Source organism: Carassius gibelio, chromosome A23 (genome assembly GCF_023724105.1).
Source record: "Carassius gibelio isolate Cgi1373 ecotype wild population from Czech Republic chromosome A23, carGib1.2-hapl.c, whole genome shotgun sequence".
NCBI lineage: Eukaryota > Metazoa > Chordata > Actinopteri > Cypriniformes > Cyprinidae > Carassius > Carassius gibelio.
Window position 1 is genome coordinate 13,500,683 of NC_068393.1, and position 16,711 is coordinate 13,517,393.

The 16,711-nt window shown below is 37.5% G+C and overlaps 3 protein-coding genes across 12 annotated transcripts in view; 2 read left to right on the forward strand and 1 right to left on the reverse strand.

Annotated features, from left to right (window-relative positions):
* The first annotated feature begins 9 nt into the window (after positions 1-9).
* On the forward strand, positions 10-1,164 carry LOC127944550 (60S ribosomal protein L22). Its single transcript, XM_052540569.1, has 4 exons — positions 10-222; positions 531-638; positions 755-879; positions 972-1,164. The coding sequence occupies exons 1-4, from the start codon at positions 211-213 to the stop codon at positions 1,114-1,116; spliced, it is 390 nt and encodes a 129-aa protein (XP_052396529.1). The 5' UTR covers positions 10-210; the 3' UTR covers positions 1,117-1,164.
* A 444-nt stretch (positions 1,165-1,608) lies between these two features.
* LOC127944547 (protein RCC2 homolog) lies at positions 1,609-8,433 on the reverse strand. Of its 3 annotated transcripts, none has more exons than XM_052540565.1 (13): positions 8,259-8,433; positions 7,057-7,271; positions 6,564-6,657; positions 5,434-5,577; positions 4,621-4,752; positions 4,431-4,519; positions 4,231-4,345; positions 3,976-4,142; positions 3,718-3,898; positions 3,537-3,642; positions 3,369-3,441; positions 2,956-3,033; positions 1,609-2,886 (listed from the first exon to the last, which is right to left on the reverse strand). In XM_052540565.1, exons 2-13 carry the CDS (start codon positions 7,258-7,260, stop codon positions 2,782-2,784), a joined length of 1,488 nt encoding a protein of 495 aa, XP_052396525.1. In that variant the 5' UTR covers positions 7,261-7,271; positions 8,259-8,433; the 3' UTR covers positions 1,609-2,781. The 3 variants fall into 3 exon arrangements, with proteins under 3 accessions (XP_052396525.1, XP_052396526.1, XP_052396527.1); XM_052540566.1 differs by lacking the exon at positions 8,259-8,433 and adding an exon at positions 7,875-8,060; XM_052540567.1 differs by lacking the exon at positions 8,259-8,433 and adding an exon at positions 7,691-7,861.
* A 1,092-nt stretch (positions 8,434-9,525) lies between these two features.
* LOC127944635 (rho guanine nucleotide exchange factor 10-like protein) overlaps positions 9,526-16,711 on the forward strand; it is a 53,789-nt gene continuing 46,603 nt past the window's right edge. For 7 of the 8 annotated variants that reach the window (XM_052540713.1, XM_052540715.1, XM_052540718.1 and 4 more), the window contains exons 1-2: positions 9,526-9,825; positions 11,479-11,544. In XM_052540713.1, the coding sequence (XP_052396673.1) occupies positions 11,508-11,544 (37 nt within the window). In that variant the 5' untranslated portion in view covers positions 9,526-9,825; positions 11,479-11,507. Of the gene's footprint in view, positions 9,830-11,478; positions 11,545-16,711 lie in introns of all 8 variants that reach the window. The other variant, XM_052540714.1, reaches the window with a different exon arrangement.

Below are 16,711 nucleotides of genomic sequence, written 5' to 3' on the forward strand. Positions count from 1 at the left end.
TTCCATTGGGAACAATTAAGTCATATTTTTATATGGTCAAATCGTAGTTGCTTTTTTAAATAACTATTATTATTTGGAAAATCGTCTTTATTAAAATTATTTCCAAGAACAGATAAATCGAGCACATCGATTACATCAGCGCTGGATTATTCAGCCTGTGACCTCACGCTCGCGCAGTCGTGGTTCTTCCTTTCGACGAAATTTCTCGCTATGGCGCCTGTTGTAAGTGCGAACACACGGAACTAGTGAATAAAATAACAGACGTTTCCATTCGTTATCAAATACAAATATCATTCGAGACTGAGTATTAAACACTATTGCTGTCATAAAATAAGTTTAGTAATAACCCAGTACGAAAAGCAATCGTTATATATCATTGAATGAATCCCGTGCATCCACATTCACAAGGAGCTTAATTCAGCCCTAGCGCGCAGCTCCGTAACACTTTTACTATGTTTTTTGTATTGTATTTTGAAGATAATGACACGATATATATTATATAAGTATGTTTTATATATATTTAATTGCAGAGGAAACACCAGAGCTCTAAAGGTGGAAAGAAGAAGAAGCAGGTCCTGAAGTTCACGCTGGACTGCACGCACCCCGTTGAAGATGGCATTATGGATGCTGCAAACTTTGTGAGTAGATCAAGCCCTTATAAAGCCTTATTGTGTTAAACGGTCTTTATTATACTCAAGAGTTCAGATAACAGCCAGCTGATTTTGTATCTTGTCATTTGCTTGTGTGGTTACAGGAGCAGTTCCTACAGGAGCGCATTAAAGTCAATGGTAAAGCTGGAAACCTGGGAGGTGGAGTGGTCACCATCGAAAGAAGCAAGAGCAAAATCACAGTTTCTTCTGAGGTGCCCTTCTCCAAGAGGTTTGTGTTTTGATATATCTTGACTTCGTTTTGCCAATTTTATTTTTAACTGCAACTTTTTACATTTTATTCCGCCGTCATCTATTCTGCAGGTACCTGAAATACCTCACAAAGAAATACTTAAAGAAGAACAATCTCAGAGACTGGTTGCGTGTTGTGGCTAACACTAAAGAAAGCTATGAGCTTCGCTACTTCCAGATCAACCAGGATGAGGAAGAAGAAGATGATGAGGATTAAACTCTTGCAGTTTTTTTTTACATTTAAATAAATTCATGTATGACTAAATTTTATGGATCCAGATATAGTTCTTTATCACTGACGTTTCGATGTTAGGTAAACGCACACCTATTTATTCATAGTTATCCACCACAAATACTTTTACTTTTACACAGAATAATTTGATTTTAATGCATCGGTTGTTTGAATTATTTTGGCAGTGCACTCTAAAAGTGGAGACATGAGCTTGCAAGGGAAGGTTTATGTTTTGTTTTTACAGAAAGGTCCAGTTATGATACTTTGATTGAACATTGTCAAAGTCAAAACTTTTTTTTAAATAAATGAAATGTTAACAATTAATTTGTGCATAACTCCTATAACATGCGTTTGGAAAATAAATAGGGTGAATTTTCACTTAATGCCAATAAAGACACAGCACACTGTCCTGCTAAATTGAGGGATTAAAAAAAAAAAACTGCATATGCATGGTTACAAAAAATCTGCAGCAACATATACCAACTTATGTGAACCTTTATTTAATATTAAGAAGAAAAAAAATAACATTTCAGAATTCAGAATAGAAGTAGGAATTCCAGTTTCTGGACATATACTGCTTTAACAAATGAACAGATTACAAGCTTGTGCTAGCCCACAAACTGGATGGATTCTTGAATGGACTGACAAACAGATTATGAAACAAATGTAATCACAGTTCAAGCCCAGGTGAACACAAAGAAATGGCACAGTATTCAACATATTGCATGAAATGATGCTCTGTAAAGACACTCTTCTCAACATCAAGCCCATCTTTTCCAAAACATGCTAACATCAACACGAGAACAGCATTTCTGTAGTTTACAGTACTAGCAAGGGCAGGAACATTAAATGATTTACATTTCTAAAAAAGGGAGAATTGATTTTAATAAAAATCTCACAGCTGATGTCTCATTTGCATTGTAGGAGTTGACAACACTTCCCTGATCTGATTAACAAAAGTCTGTATCCTAAAAATGGACAGGAAAAAAACCTTACATATTAACAATGTATTCTTTTGATTCGAGGAAAAGTATGTTCTTATGTATGGTGATGATAACATGGAGTTGGAAGTAATGACAATGATGTTTAAAAGATGAAGTGCCCCATAACACTTGAGTTGTCATAGGACTAACTGAACATCCTCAGCCTGAAACATCTCACTTAAAAAGGCACAAGAATAGAGCGAGTTTATCTTTCAGTTAACCCTTAGCCCACTGATAGTCTGCCTTAGAATGATTTAGCACCAGTTTTTGGAAGAGAGCAGACTTGGATCCCCCAGTCATCGTTACGGAAAAACAATCAACAAAACAATCTGTGATATACTTCCATAAGGAATGTAGAAGTAAAGGGGATGGATCCAGTGGAATCCGAGTGCTCCGAGTAGTTGCTGGCTCTATTGTGGAATTATATTAGGTGTGTGATGCCACAATAACCATTCTCAAACGCCCGAGCCTGGACAGCTCAGTTAATGCAACTTCTTTAATACTTTTATCCAACATGTGGCTTGTTTATCAAAGATGTAATATGAGGTCCAAAAATAAAGAAAAATTAATAATCCCATCCCAACCAAACTGTGATTACACAGGTGACCTAGTGAACAGAGGCATTCTGTTAAAAAAAGCCCCTAGAGAAAATCTGAATGGTGTCCAATCAGAGAGTGCGCGGGTTGTATTCGGGAAGCTTCTTGAGCTTTTCCTTCTCCTGCTCAGTGTCTTGCCGAGCAATAACCAGGGAGTGCGAATAGCCCATGACCACCTGAAATCACATAGTTTTCAGTTGCAATTCTGCGAGGATGAGAGTCACGTTTCTGACAGCAGAACTCACCTGTTCGGAGTACACACCCTCCAGAGTTTTAACCTCTTGAGCAGTGGTGGATGACTTGGGTTTATTGTCCCCGTAGCCCTAAAATGCCAAATTTAAATATGAGAAACTTGCCATCTTACACTATTTAAAGACGTATGGGTGGACATTTCTTATGAATGAATATTGTGAAATATTATTACACTTTTAAAATAACTGTTTATTTTAATAGATTTTAAAATGGAATTCATTCCTTTGATAGAAAAGCTTGATTTTCAGCAGTTATTACTCCAGTCTCACTTGATCCTTTGGAATTCATTAAGTCTAAAAGAAAACTATGAGCTTCGCTACTTCCAGTTCAACCGGGACGAGGAAGAGGAGGATGAAGATTAAATTGCATTTCTAAAAAGGCCTCAAAAGAAGACAGATAAACGTACCAGCTCTCCAAATGTGGGCGATGGTCCCCAGCTAATGGTGCTATCATCAGCTGCTATGATAATACTGCTCTTCCTGAGAGGAGTTATAGACAACATCTAATCAACATTCTGCAAACATTCCGAAATGTTTTATAAAACACATTTTTAGAGTCCTCTGCCTTTACTTACCCACAGGCCAGACTGCGAATTTTCCATCCGCACAGATCCTGCACAGCTTTGGGGTACATGGTGGACTCACGAGACGTGTTTGTCACTCCCCAGAAAAACAGACCACCTGAGGAAAAAGAAGCAGCATTAACCACCAACATTAGGTTGTTTTTTTTTTCCCAGGGAGGAATTACATGCTTACCTGTTTCATTAACAGCAAAAGAACACTGGTAGCCACAGTATATTTGAGTTGCTCCACGGCCAGGGAAGTCAAAGAGCTTGACTAACCGTGGGACCATTTCATCTTTCTGCTCTGTGTGGCCTAGTCGTCCGTATCCCCCAAATCCCCACGAAAACACACGCTTTTGGGAATCCAGCACCAGCTGTGAGGAAGCAACAAATAAATCTTAATTCATTCACATCTGACTTACACCACACAATCCACAAACTTGCTACACACCGTATGATTGGCCCCACATGCTACATCCCGAGCCACAACGTTGGGCACAGGAAGCACCTGGCCATCCTTGGTCTTCTCAATGAAAATGGCCACCCGTCTAGGGATCAGCTCACAGTCAAACTCAATGCGCTGGGCACGAGCGATGAACTTTCCGTCTGAGTTATGCCCTTTTATATACAAAGAGTAAATAATCTAAATCGATGCATTTGATAACTGTATTTCAGTTAAGTCCCACTGGACTACAGTTTTACTTACCTAGCTGGCCGTATTCTGGGCAACCAAAAGAATAAATGTTCCCCTTGCAATCCACAATCATAGTGAACTCTGCACCACAGGCCACTTTGACTATCGGCTGCCCGTTGTACTGGATCTGTAGTTAAATCAATGCAGATGTTTTGTGGAGCATTCAACACAGAAAGGACATGTTCTATTAAGTGAGTAAGGGAGAGGCTTACTGTAGCTGGGCTGAGCACAGCATCTGTCTGATTCCCCTGACCCAGCTGCCCCAGTTTGTTTTCTCCAAAGGAGTAGACAATACCATTTTCTGTGAGACAAAGCATAAGAACACCACATTCGCAGTTTGCAACTATTATAATTATGGCATTTATACGACACACAAATCGCATTTAGCAGAGGATTGCATACCTGTTAAAGCCATGGTGTGGTTTCTACCACAAGCAGCTGCTACAATAACCTCCTCCCCCAGGCCTTCAACTAGCTTTGGAGCCTCCAATCGTTTAGTGTCTCCATGACCCAACTGCCCTTTTTCATTACGACCTGAGAGGCAGAAAATAATATCTTAACTTAAAGTTGTTTTCTTTTATGAAGATGGCTGGATCTTATAACAATTTAGTGACCAACTGTTATTATGTAGGAAATTATATACACAATATTATTTTTTAAATACTTATAAAGTTATAAATACTGTTTAAACAGCAAATGACATACCATATTACTTATACAAACACATTATATATAGAAACCCTATCTCTCTCTCTCTCTTTCTCAAACAAATACTGCAGTTTTTGAACTTTCTAGTCATCAAAAATATTGGGGATTATTGTTTCCACAAAAATTCTGATTAGATTTTTTTCTATCATAGGAAACAAATTACACTTTACAATATATTATAATAAAAATATTTTAAATTGTAATATTTCTAAATATTATTTTTACTCTATCAACCGATGCAGACTTGGTAAGCATAAGAGACTTATTGCACACACAAAAAAATATTTTATATTATTATTTTACACTTAGTCATCAAACACCTTCATAAAAAAAAAAAAAAAAAAAAGATTCAGATTTCAATTCTATTCTCTACATTTTCTAAGGTTAAGTTTTTTTTTGGTGTCAATCAGTTACCAGTGTTTTAAGTTACTCATGATGTTGCGTTTATGGAGGCCAGGTGAAAATCCTGAATAAACCAGGAAAGACTGTTCTTGTGTAAAAACCTACCCCAGCTCCAGAGTTTGCCCTCTGTGGTGATGATGAGACTGTGGGATGCACAGGGTCCAGACACCACACAGCTAACCTGGACATCATTGAGAAATCCATAGCGATGGGGCCCCCACAGATTCTGCCCAAGGTTCCTGTAAGCAGCTGCAAATAAAAGTATATCAAAATTGAAAATTCTATAAATGATTGCTACCCACACACTTCCTCTTTCTTATTTTGAGTGTGAAGTTGATTTTTGCACCTGGCCGAGATGCTGGTGGTGCAGCTCAAAATTTCCCTTTTCTGAAGTTCAAAATATGATTGTTATTAGTTTTTGCAACTTAAATCTTATTTAACTCCCATAGAAGTGTAAATTCACTGCAGTACAGTTAGTGTGTACTAAAAATTAAAAGTTTTTTATTATTATTATTATTATTATTATTATTAATAATGTTTTGTTCAGCAAGGATGAATTAAATTGATAAACAAAAAATTGATTACAAAAAATGCCTACATCAAATAAATGCTGTTCTTTAGAACTTTCCGTTGACTGAGGAATCCTGAAAATACATATCAGATTCCACAAAAATATTAGCAGCACAATGTTTTTTAAATTTGATATTAAGAAATGTTTCTTGAGCACATAACACATTTTATGGCATTTTAGAATGATTTCTGAAGGATCTTGCGAGTCCATAATCACAGGAATAAATCATATTTGAAAACATTAAAATAGAAAGTCTGACGAGTAAAAATAAAAAAATGGCCAATGGCGATCCAATTGCCAAGGTATCCGTAGAGGGTTATAATTTTTTTAATACATTTTGTTGAGCTCATATATCTAGCTGATATATTTATCATCATTTTGTTTTGATATTTGCTTTCATAAAACAGCACTGTAAGGTCTGTCTTGCCTATGCCAGCAGCCAACACTCAATCTTAAACTGCCAGGTGCTCTTCACAGATGGTCTGTCCAATATCAGAAACAGTGCTTAATCTTCAAGAGAAATCCAAAGTGCAAATTAAAGTCTGGTTTCACCATGTCCCATTAACAGATTAACACAGGTGACTCACTCAGGCAGGAGTACTCTCCTAAGGCCTTTAAATACTATACTGTAACCCAGATTTCTCTGGCTCACGCATGACCATACCTTGCTGTTTTGGCACTTCTTTTCTGCCAATCAGGTCCCAGTTGGTGGCTCCAAAAATGAGCAACTGACCTTTGACTTTGGGAACCTCGAGTTTCTGCATAAAAGAAAACGCAAGAAATCCATCAACAATCCATTAATAGTTTTCAAAATGAGCTCCAGAGACCCCTAGGGGATACTTGGTTATCAAAGTAAAGATAAATGAATAAATAGAAAAATAAAAAGTACACTTTCATAGCTATCAAAACCAAAGTGTAAGCTTAATAATACCTTTGTAATATCATGCTTACTATTTTTCAAAAAGGGGAAATAAGTCTCCATACATAATTAAATATACAGCCATTTTTATATTTTCAAGGGATCCCTCCCAAGTCATATTTTGGGGTCCTTGACATCATAAGGTTTGAAAACCCCTGCACTTATTAAAATATGTGTGTGCATGTGTCTGTATATGTACACAGAGTTTACAGACACAAAGAAGCAATAAGAGCCTTACAATCTTCTCCTTCACATCATCAGCCACAGTGACCGGCTGCTGACCGGCTTTAGCTGCTGGTTTCCCAGATTTCTTTGTGTTTTCCTGTTCAAAGTCATCAAACTCGTCGTCACTGCTAAACTCCCTGTCCTTTTTCTTTCCTCCACCTCTTTTTCTCTTCATTCCACCGTTCCCAGACACATCTGTCACCTTCTTGCGTGGCATAGTACAAAATCCTACAATTAAAACAAAAAAGTAGCAAGCGAACAGTTTACTGTTCCGACTATAATTTGACAGAAAGAAGAATCAAACGAGCCGAAACATGCCATGCGAATGAAGAAAAGGTCAATGTGATTCAAAACCTTTGCTGGATCAAATAACCAATTAGATCACAGCAAAAGAAAACATGCATAAGGTAGATGTATTAGTAATGCCAATGTATTATTTCTTCCTATTTCTAAAAATATAAAGCGTAATGAAAGCTGAAGTCTCCTGCTATGCTAAGACACTAGCAGCGCTGCAACAAAAGAATCAGCAACAACGCGTCTGTCTCACTCAGTCTCATTTGTTTCTTTGTTATGTTTTATAATGTAGCCACCGGTTAGCCTAACGTTACTCTACTTCAACCAGACTAGTAACTAAACTATTCACTTACCCACGTGTTCTATCTACCCCGTCCCGTAAAAATAGTCCAAACTCTCAACTTATGCCCCGGGAAAGTGCATTTGAAAGACATAACGTTTACAGATGTGTACGATGCAGACGTAGCCGTGTTAGCATGCTACACTGCATTCGCATCCGAAGCCGCAATCATAAACATCGAGAATATTATAACTCACCTGAGTAAAACTTTCCCTGTCTACTTTAAATGCAAATATCTAAGTTAACGGAATATTTACGCGTTAAACGTTACGGCTTGGTCTGTTGTGCTGGAAGATGCGGTATTTATGTAAATAGATTTCCTGATTCAGATGCGCTACTTTTGTCTGTCCGTCTTCCTCGTTTTTTTGATTGATTCGGAACAAAAGACTTGCAGCCTCGCGCTCAAACCACGTGGGTGCAGCGCACACTCGGGACTGGATATATCGCACTCATCTGGCTGCAGATTTCAACGAGTTTGTAGTATAAAATCTCGAAAGAAATGCACATTAAAGTCATTCGTGTAGAGGTGCACAGAAAAGTTTCGCTCATTTTTAAAAATGTAACGTTAAGTGTAATGTTACCTGTTACTTGGAAAGAAAGTGTTGAGCTCGAGGTCTATTTTCTTCGTTTTTTACTATGTTAGTTTAGGTTCAGAGGTACAATTAAAACACTCGTGTAACTTTCATGGCAGTGAGCGTGTAGTCCACAAAACAATAACATGAGGAGGGGATGCAGCGCTGAGCGAACTACACATTTTGAGTCCCGTTGACTAGACTGTGTAGTGCCCTCTACTGAGTTGGAGGACGTAGACTACTATACATCAGAAACAACTGTGTTTACCGCGGAGGACTTAAATACTGACACATTTTTTCATCGTATAATTTTTTATGGCCTGAAAATAATATGCACCTATTTCTACTTCCGAGTTCAGCTTCTGTTATTCTTGCATTGCTTGAATTCTTGTATCCGTTTAAATGAAAGAGTAAAGGGAATTCTGTAGAAGGAGTGTGTATGTATGGTATGTGATAATTACTGAGGCCCAGATAAACACATCCCATATGACAATAATAATAATAATAATAATAAATGGTTATGCAACTGGAATAGAAAGTAATTTGTAATATAAAACTGTTGCATGTTAATGAGAAGAAAATCAGTAAGAGGCATTCACTGTTCCTGATTAAGATACATATGCACATTAAATGTGGATAAAATTCCATCAAATATGTGTACTTGTTTAAAAGCTAACTGTTGGTTGTTATTTTACCGGTAGATAGCCTATTATTGTTACTCTTTTGAACCATGTTGCATGTTAGGAAACACAGTATGGTGCATTTGAACATAGTTTATGTGTGAAGGGGTTGGGCATTTAAATCAAGTTCTTCAAGACAAGACCAACCTGTTTTATTCTAATAGTCAGGGACAGTTTTCATATAATGCTAAAATATGACTGAACAAAACCTTGAACGATGGGGAAAATGTGAGCTATTAAGTAGCATAATTTTAATTACCTTTATTTTTTATTGTATTTTATTGGTCCCTTTTATTTCCCCTTAACATTACACATAATTATGTCTACTCCCTTTACATTTAATTAAATATGCTTTAATCTTGCTTGTTGACACAGAAAGAATGCCTCCTTTTCTCCTTCTGTCAATGCTGGGTCTCCCCCAGCAGCAACATGGCATGGATCTATTGAAATAAAAGTTGCTGTTCTGTGATTGGTGGGATTGGAGGCTTGATGATCTGCCATTGGCTTGGCGTTTCTTTGAACATTTGCATAATGCAGGGAGGCTCTCTCCTGATGTACAGCAGGGGGAAGGAGTGAGTGAAAAGAAAGGAAAAGGGAGGGACTGAGGGAAAAGAATAGAAGGAGAAGAGTTTTCATATTCAGTGGGAGAAGCCGTGTCAGTTAATGGACTGGGAGTCTCAGAACTTGTTCCTTCACTAAAAGAAACATTTGAAATCAGCCCTTCAAAATTGCTGTGCTTTCTGAGGAAGATGCAGTGGTGTCATCAGTTGTAGACTCACAGATGGCTGCACTGCGCAAAGATGGGAGCAGAAATGACAATGGATTTGTATTGATAGCTTGTGATCAATAAGGACAATATCAGAGGGGTGACATTTAAGGGACGTAAAGCCAGGCTTGTAAGTAAGTCTTTCTTTGGGAAAAGAAGAGAGCTAAAATTCTAGTGCTTATATTGTTTTTCATATGAAAATCTGACAGTGCAACATAACCTCACTGAGGGGGAAGTGAGTGATGGAAATGTAGATAAAAAATCAGATGAAAAAAAAATAATTGTGTGTAATAATCTGACCACATTCTGCCATCTGATTTATTTACTGATGTTGCTTCATAAGAAATAACATACTGTAAATTCACTTAGAGGGAAATAGTTTTATTCTCTTGTGATATGAAGACAGTAAGCTAATTATTTGATACTAATATGATTTATAATAATTAACTTTTTGCCTCTAAACAAAAACACAATTTTTACATTTTTTTGTTGTTGTCATGATTGACAAACAGATGGAGATAAACAGACTGTATTGCCTGGTAGACAATGACAATGAAACAATGCTGTATTTCATCTTTTTCTATGGTATATGTGTGACATTTAAAATATAATCTGACATGTATATATCAGTTCAGTGCTAAAGCTAATCTAAGAGCAGATTCATGGTCTGTCCTTCAGCCTTACCTCCCAGTGTTTTAATATGAGCTGACTCACATGGGATGACCATTTTGAATCAAACCATTCCTGTTGGTCATTTTTTAACCTCAAGGCTACAGTGTTTTATCAGAAAAGATAGTCTTCCTTTACATTATCAGATCTGCTGTCTAATGCATTGATTAACTGTAAATTTACATAGCAACTCCAGGAAGCGCTGAAGGACATCATTGTAAAAACTCTGCGAAAACAACGGCCATGGAAAGTTAATATGTGTGGTCCAGATGCCTTCCTCTATTTGTGCCTGTGTCCAAGGTGATGCCTGTGTTATTTATTTGAAAGGAGTTACTGGGCCATTCATCAGGCATGCAGGTCTTACCATGTGCTTTAGTCTCAACCATGCTGGATCTGTCAAAGTGGGAAAGATGCTATTTGCCTTTGTCTATTCACTGGCTTCAACCTGGTCTTGCCACTATACCCTTCCTTCTAGTGAATAATTTAAGCACATTGACCCACAGCTCTGGGATTATCAAGAAACAAGACTGACAGTCACTTTTAGCTGAAAAAAATTATATGGCATTTAATGTCAGTATTCATTTCCTAGGAATCAAACTTGTCATTATTTGCGCCACACTTTATTGGAGCGCAGAGATCTAAAGTGGTTTACAAAATGCTGTCAAATTTTATTAAAAATACTGGAACTGATTGATGTAACCAAACCAGTCCTGAAGTTTCTTCATCAGCATATTTTACTGTATTGTCCTCTGGTCATGCCTCTCGGCTGAGTTGTGTTGTTCTTCTGACACAGACTGAGAGTCTCTCCCAGTAAATGTATAGGAGGAGATATTGTGCAAGGCTTCAGCTGGTAAGGCAAGCCTGGATTTGCCACACACTGTTGAAGAATTTAACACATTTTCACCCAGTCTCCTTTAGTAACCTGTGATGTCCATGAAAAACATAAGAAAAACTCTAATTACAGCAAAAGTCATATTTCACTGATATCCAGAGGTGTGGTGTTAGTTTCATTACAGTTTAAAGGCATTATGTTTCACTAGAACATCCTGTGTTTAGGGACATTGAATTTAACATTTTAGAGTATGTGTGTTGACAAAGTTGATCTCTTTTACAGGAGTGCAGACATGACTGATTATTAACGTCATGGCATCTCCACAGTCTCCGAACCCTCCTGAAAAAGGTTAGTAAATGCTGCTTATTATTGTTTTTCTGGTTGTATTAAATATTTAAAATGTAATTAACATAGACTGATGAATTAAAACAGAGAGGACCCATGCAGACCAAATTATTTAAATTTTTTTATATACTATTGTAGCATTTATTCATATTTAGAATGAGTTTATTTTGTAATATTTAGGTTTCATTTTCATTTTAGTTTGTTTTAATAATGTATTAGGGCTGTGAATTTTTGGGAAGGCAGTGATTCAATTCGATTCATGATTCATATGTTTTTGATTCAATTCAAGAAAGTTTTTTGCAAATTTAGAACGATTCAATTCAATCCGATTCACAATTAAATTAGATTCGATTCGATTATTACGATTTAATTCTTCATTATTTAAGTGCATTCACAGGATTATTTAAATGTTTCCCCTTATTTCTTTAAATGCTTAGTCAGGGGGCAAATTACAGCAGCCTTTATGGTTAGAGAACCATAGGTTAGAAAATAAAAGTCCATTGTTAAATTATAGTTTAATGATGCGACATGCGTAAAAATGTATGTAATCCAAGATTTAAAAAAAAGAGCTTTAAGAGAATAACATTTTGTCACACCAGGGGCGTAGCCATCATTTCAGAAGTGACAGAAATGTCAAATACAATCATTTTATTAATGTAGCCTATGTATTATCATAATATAAAATAATCATTTTTTTATTTTTTACAAGAAATTATTTTCTTTTTTTATTACTTTTAATTAGCTGTAAGAAATCAAATACACTGCTGGACAATAATCAATCACTAATTTTTAATCAATAATTTTTTTCTACTTTGTGCTACTGTTAATGTCTCTTAAAATATGAAATCATTTGACCTTTTTATAGTAAGATAAGGTTAGTTCAGTTAGTAAAATGTCATGGGGTGTGAATCCCCAAAAATGTAAAAAAAAAAGAAGATATTTATGAATTAATAATTTATAATATTTTTTAAAATACATTTTACTATTTTTTTTTTTCATTTGAACATTATGATTGACACCACCTTAATTTGTATTTTTTTTTTTGTTAATTAAACTTTTTTTACAACTTTTATTAATTAACAGTTGTTAATGAAATCAACATGAGGACACTCTTCAGTTGTTAATCAAATCAACATTGTGAACACTCTTATACATCATTAACCCACATATTATGATTCAAATTCAAATCTTCCAAGCCCAGTGGGTTTAAATGTGTACTAGGGAACTTTTGTCGCTCTAGCGGTTAATAAACAGAACTGCTTGCGTCTTGCGGAAGAACATCGCAGCCGGAGCTACTTCTCTCTGTTTATGTCTATGAAGAATCACAAAGGTACTGGGTTACTCCGCCGCGGTACCCCCGAAGCAATCTTAAATAGTCCGAATATAAACACTTATTATAGGTGCACCCTAGTGATTCAGGACAAGCCAAAAACACGGTTTGGAAAATGGATTCATGGTGTACTCGCTTATTATATACATTTTTCTACATTTTGAACACAAACAAAGTTACGGACCGTAGCTCTGATTGGTTGTTTTTTACCGGGAGCGATGGAGTTTCTGCAAATGGCAATAGGACCACTGGGAGGAGCCAGAGGAGCTTGATTTTTTCACAGATTATCTGTCTCATATTCTACTGTCAGGACATAATGGCAGGTTTAATAAATATGTACAAATATTTTTTTTTACAAAAGTTCCCTACAGCACCTTTAAGTCATGATTTGCCATTCCTGCCAAGATGTTTGAGGATGTGCGTCATGTTACATCACTGTTCACTACACTCTCTGGTATAAACAAGGCCCAAACAAGCTGTAGCTGTGCATGACACATTAGGGTGTGCACTTTTCAAAAAAAGAGAACCCATAATGACAGCGTATGAGCTGTTAATGACCTGTGCACATCACCTGCTCTGGTTTACTACAGAACAGTACAGTGTGTAAAACTTTGAAATAGTTACCCAGTTGTGGGAATACAGCTTTACCCTCTTAATCTCCAGAGAGCTTGTGAAACTGCTTGAGGGCTCAGCAGTGCTCAAGGTAACTGACCATATTCTGCAGCAGAGCAATTCTTCTACCATATGCCAACTGCTCTTGACACACAACTATTCTGCAGCCATGGAGACTGCTTGCATAAGACAATCACTTAAATTTGAAATTTCTCCCAAAATCCACCTGGCCGGGTCTAAGATGTTTTCATATGTTTGCTGGAGTGCAGGGTATAAAGACAAGAGCCATGGTAAATGTTGTTTTGTTGCTTTAGTGATTGTTGAAGGGAATAGAGCGCCTGAGCACTGCATGATTGCTGACCTTTAGAGCCATTTTCAAGTCATCTGATCTTATATTGACTCAAGTAACTGATTTGTGGTATTTTATAAAGTAAATGTGCACCATGGAAAAATTGGAGGAAACTTAAATTAGAGAAATTTCAAACATAGAAATGTGAGCATAGAAAATTGTCCTTCGTTGCTGGTTTTCTCAACCCACTTTCTTAGAATAAGTGAAAACAATTACTAGTATGAAGTACTTTCAGTTTAGTATTCTCTAAAGAGACCATATGGTCACATGTGTAATCTTGCCCATCAGATGATCTGTTTTTCTCCGTCCAATGCAGAAGAGTCTGTAATCTCTATCCCTGTGCTTTGGGTTCTTTGCGAATTGTAACGTTCCAGCAGCTGGTCTGCATTTGCCAAAAAGTGATGTCATGCTTTGCTGCTTAACTTTGACTCTGTAGTTATACTTACAAAAGTTTTATGCTGTCAACAATTTATTACTTTTAAATTCAGTTAACAACTCACTCACGCTCCTAATTTTGGTGCATGTAACAGATTGTTTTCATCTATTATTTTGTCCGTCTGTTCATGTGTTTGTGGTATGTGTTATCAGAGGAAGGGCGTTTTGACTTTTAGCCTGTGAGTTTTGGGTGTTTTTCTAAACAATTCTGATGACTCACAAGGATCTTGTCTCCCATGGAATGGTCAAAACATAATTTTGAACCTCTTCTTTGTAGCTGCTTAGACACATAATGTACACTGAATCATAAAGACCTAATGTTTTTTTTTTTTTTTTGCTTTGTTTATGCTTTTATGTGAAATTGCATTATGCATGCTGATTCAGAATGTTTCACTGCTGTAAGTCCATAGCAGACAGGTCCTAGGGCTTCAGCTGTGGCTTAGCGGTTACACTGATAAACACAATGCTCATTAAATAAAATAGAAAAACAGACTGATGCTGCAGTCACCGGGTCCAAAGAGAATACAATCGCTGTCCACAGAAAACGCATTTAAAACCCCTATGCACTTCGCCAAAGCGAGGACAAGAAGATGTGCAGTTTGAGATACAGCTTGATGCCAAAGGCTTGAATGGTGGCTTAGAAAGAGCTCTTAAAGGTCAAGTTTTTCGTGTTTTTTTAAGCTTTGATTGTGTTTACAGTGTGCAATATAACATGTGTTCATGTTTCGCGTGTAAAAAAAACTGTATTTTTCACACAATTAACTTATCTGTATACCGCTGTTTTCACTGTCATAAAAACGGGCTGATGACTTCCTTGTTCTTTAAAGTTCCTCCTTCAGAAATATGTAACGAGTTGTGATTGTGCCAGCGGTTCCCGTGTTGTGATTTGACAGCAGCTTTGAGCACGCTGTCCTTCTGGAAACGCGATTGGGCTAGTTTTGGAGTAGTTTTGAGAAGCAAGTGTGCAGGAGCATGTGCTGGAGATGTACTTATAATGACAGGAGCGTTTTTACTGATGAGATGCGCATGAAATTCGCATTCGATTTTTGCACAGCCCTACCATCTAGTTAATGACGTTAAACAGCGTTGCCCTTTGTGTAATAAGTTACAGAAACTGTTAAACGCACCAACTTAAATTATAAAATACACTTACCTTTTGTGGTCCATAAACAACGCCTTCTCCAGACAAAGAGGAAACTGCTCCATCTTTCAAGAATAATCTTTGTGCGAATCAGGCATTAAACTGATTGTGATTGAGGAAGCAGTCCTCAGCAAAATGTGCTGCACATAGATTAACATGTGGATTATAATTTTCGGGAACCAAGTTAAACATAAATTGTAACCATTGATCTCTAAGTACAGCATTCCTGGGAAGGCCAAACAAAGGTGATTGTATAGATGAAAATAACAGCGTTTCGACGACATGGAGACAAACGGAGCTCTTCCGCAACAAGACCAAGCCCCCTTTTTGTGTATTCCTTTGGGCGGAGGTTAGTCAAAAATGGTTCTAGTGATGTCACTGCTGCAGGAAGTAGAGGGATGTAGTCCAAACAGGTCGTTCGATGTAGTCGAATTCTGTTAAATGAAATATCTCACTTGGCTTTGAACTTTGAGCTTTAGAATTTTACAGATATTATTTATACTCTAACAACAACATTACACACTAACTAAAGTTTGAAACATGGGATCACGAAGAACGGGACCTTTAACACCACCTCTAGGTCCCCGGGAGGAACTCAGGGCAGATGCAATCTCTTCGCCCCTTAAGAAAATTCACTTCCAGCGCATGCCTACTGATCGATTGCCTGCTCAGAGGGAAACGAAACGAGGCAATAGCAGCCACATAGACTTTCAGTCTTGATGGTAGACATCCACTATCCAGCCTCTACTGTAGAAAATGCAGAACATCCGACACAGAGCAAGCAGTTGGGTCAAACATCACAGCACCATTTCACAAACACTTCCCATTTCAGAGCATACAAACGTCTCATGGAGGGCGCCCACGCCTCCTAGAGCATGTCCACCACACAAGAATACAGGGTGCTAGGTCCTCTGATATCCCCGAAGAAGCCACATATGAAAGCTCCATAACTCCGTGTTGGGATGCCACACCGAGCTCATTTGAGATAGCAGATCCTTCCTGATGTGGATTGGCCAGGGCTGCCAGGTCTGGGAACCAAGGCTAGTTCAGCCAGTATGGAGTGATGGGGATCACTGAAGCCTCCTCCTCCCTGATCTTGCATAACACCCGCTGCAATATCTTGATTAGAGGAATGCATTCAGTCTGGCTGCTGGCCAGTGACATATCAGAACATCCCCTTCCAGCGGGGAGTGAAACAGGGAGAGGAACGGCTGGCAGTGCATATTCTCACTCGTGACAAACAGAGCCACCTCCACTCTCCCATAGTGGGCCCAAATCATCCGAACCGACTCAGGGTGCAGCA

Coding starts and splice junctions, on each gene's coding strand:
- LOC127944550 (XM_052540569.1), top strand. Junction 639..754: donor TTATGGATGCTGCAAACTTT/GTGAGTAGATCA, acceptor GTGTGGTTACAG/GAGCAGTTCCTACAGGAGCG. Junction 880..971: donor GAGGTGCCCTTCTCCAAGAG/GTTTGTGTTTTG, acceptor TCTATTCTGCAG/GTACCTGAAATACCTCACAA.
- LOC127944547 (XM_052540565.1), bottom strand. CDS start 7,260: ATGCCACGCAAGAAGGTGACAGATGTGTCTGGGAACGGTGGAATGAAG. Junction 4,143..4,230: donor CCCAGAATACGGCCAGCTAG/GTAAGTAAAACT, acceptor TGTATATAAAAG/GGCATAACTCAGACGGAAAG. Junction 3,034..3,368: donor CGCCCACATTTGGAGAGCTG/GTACGTTTATCT, acceptor TTGGCATTTTAG/GGCTACGGGGACAATAAACC.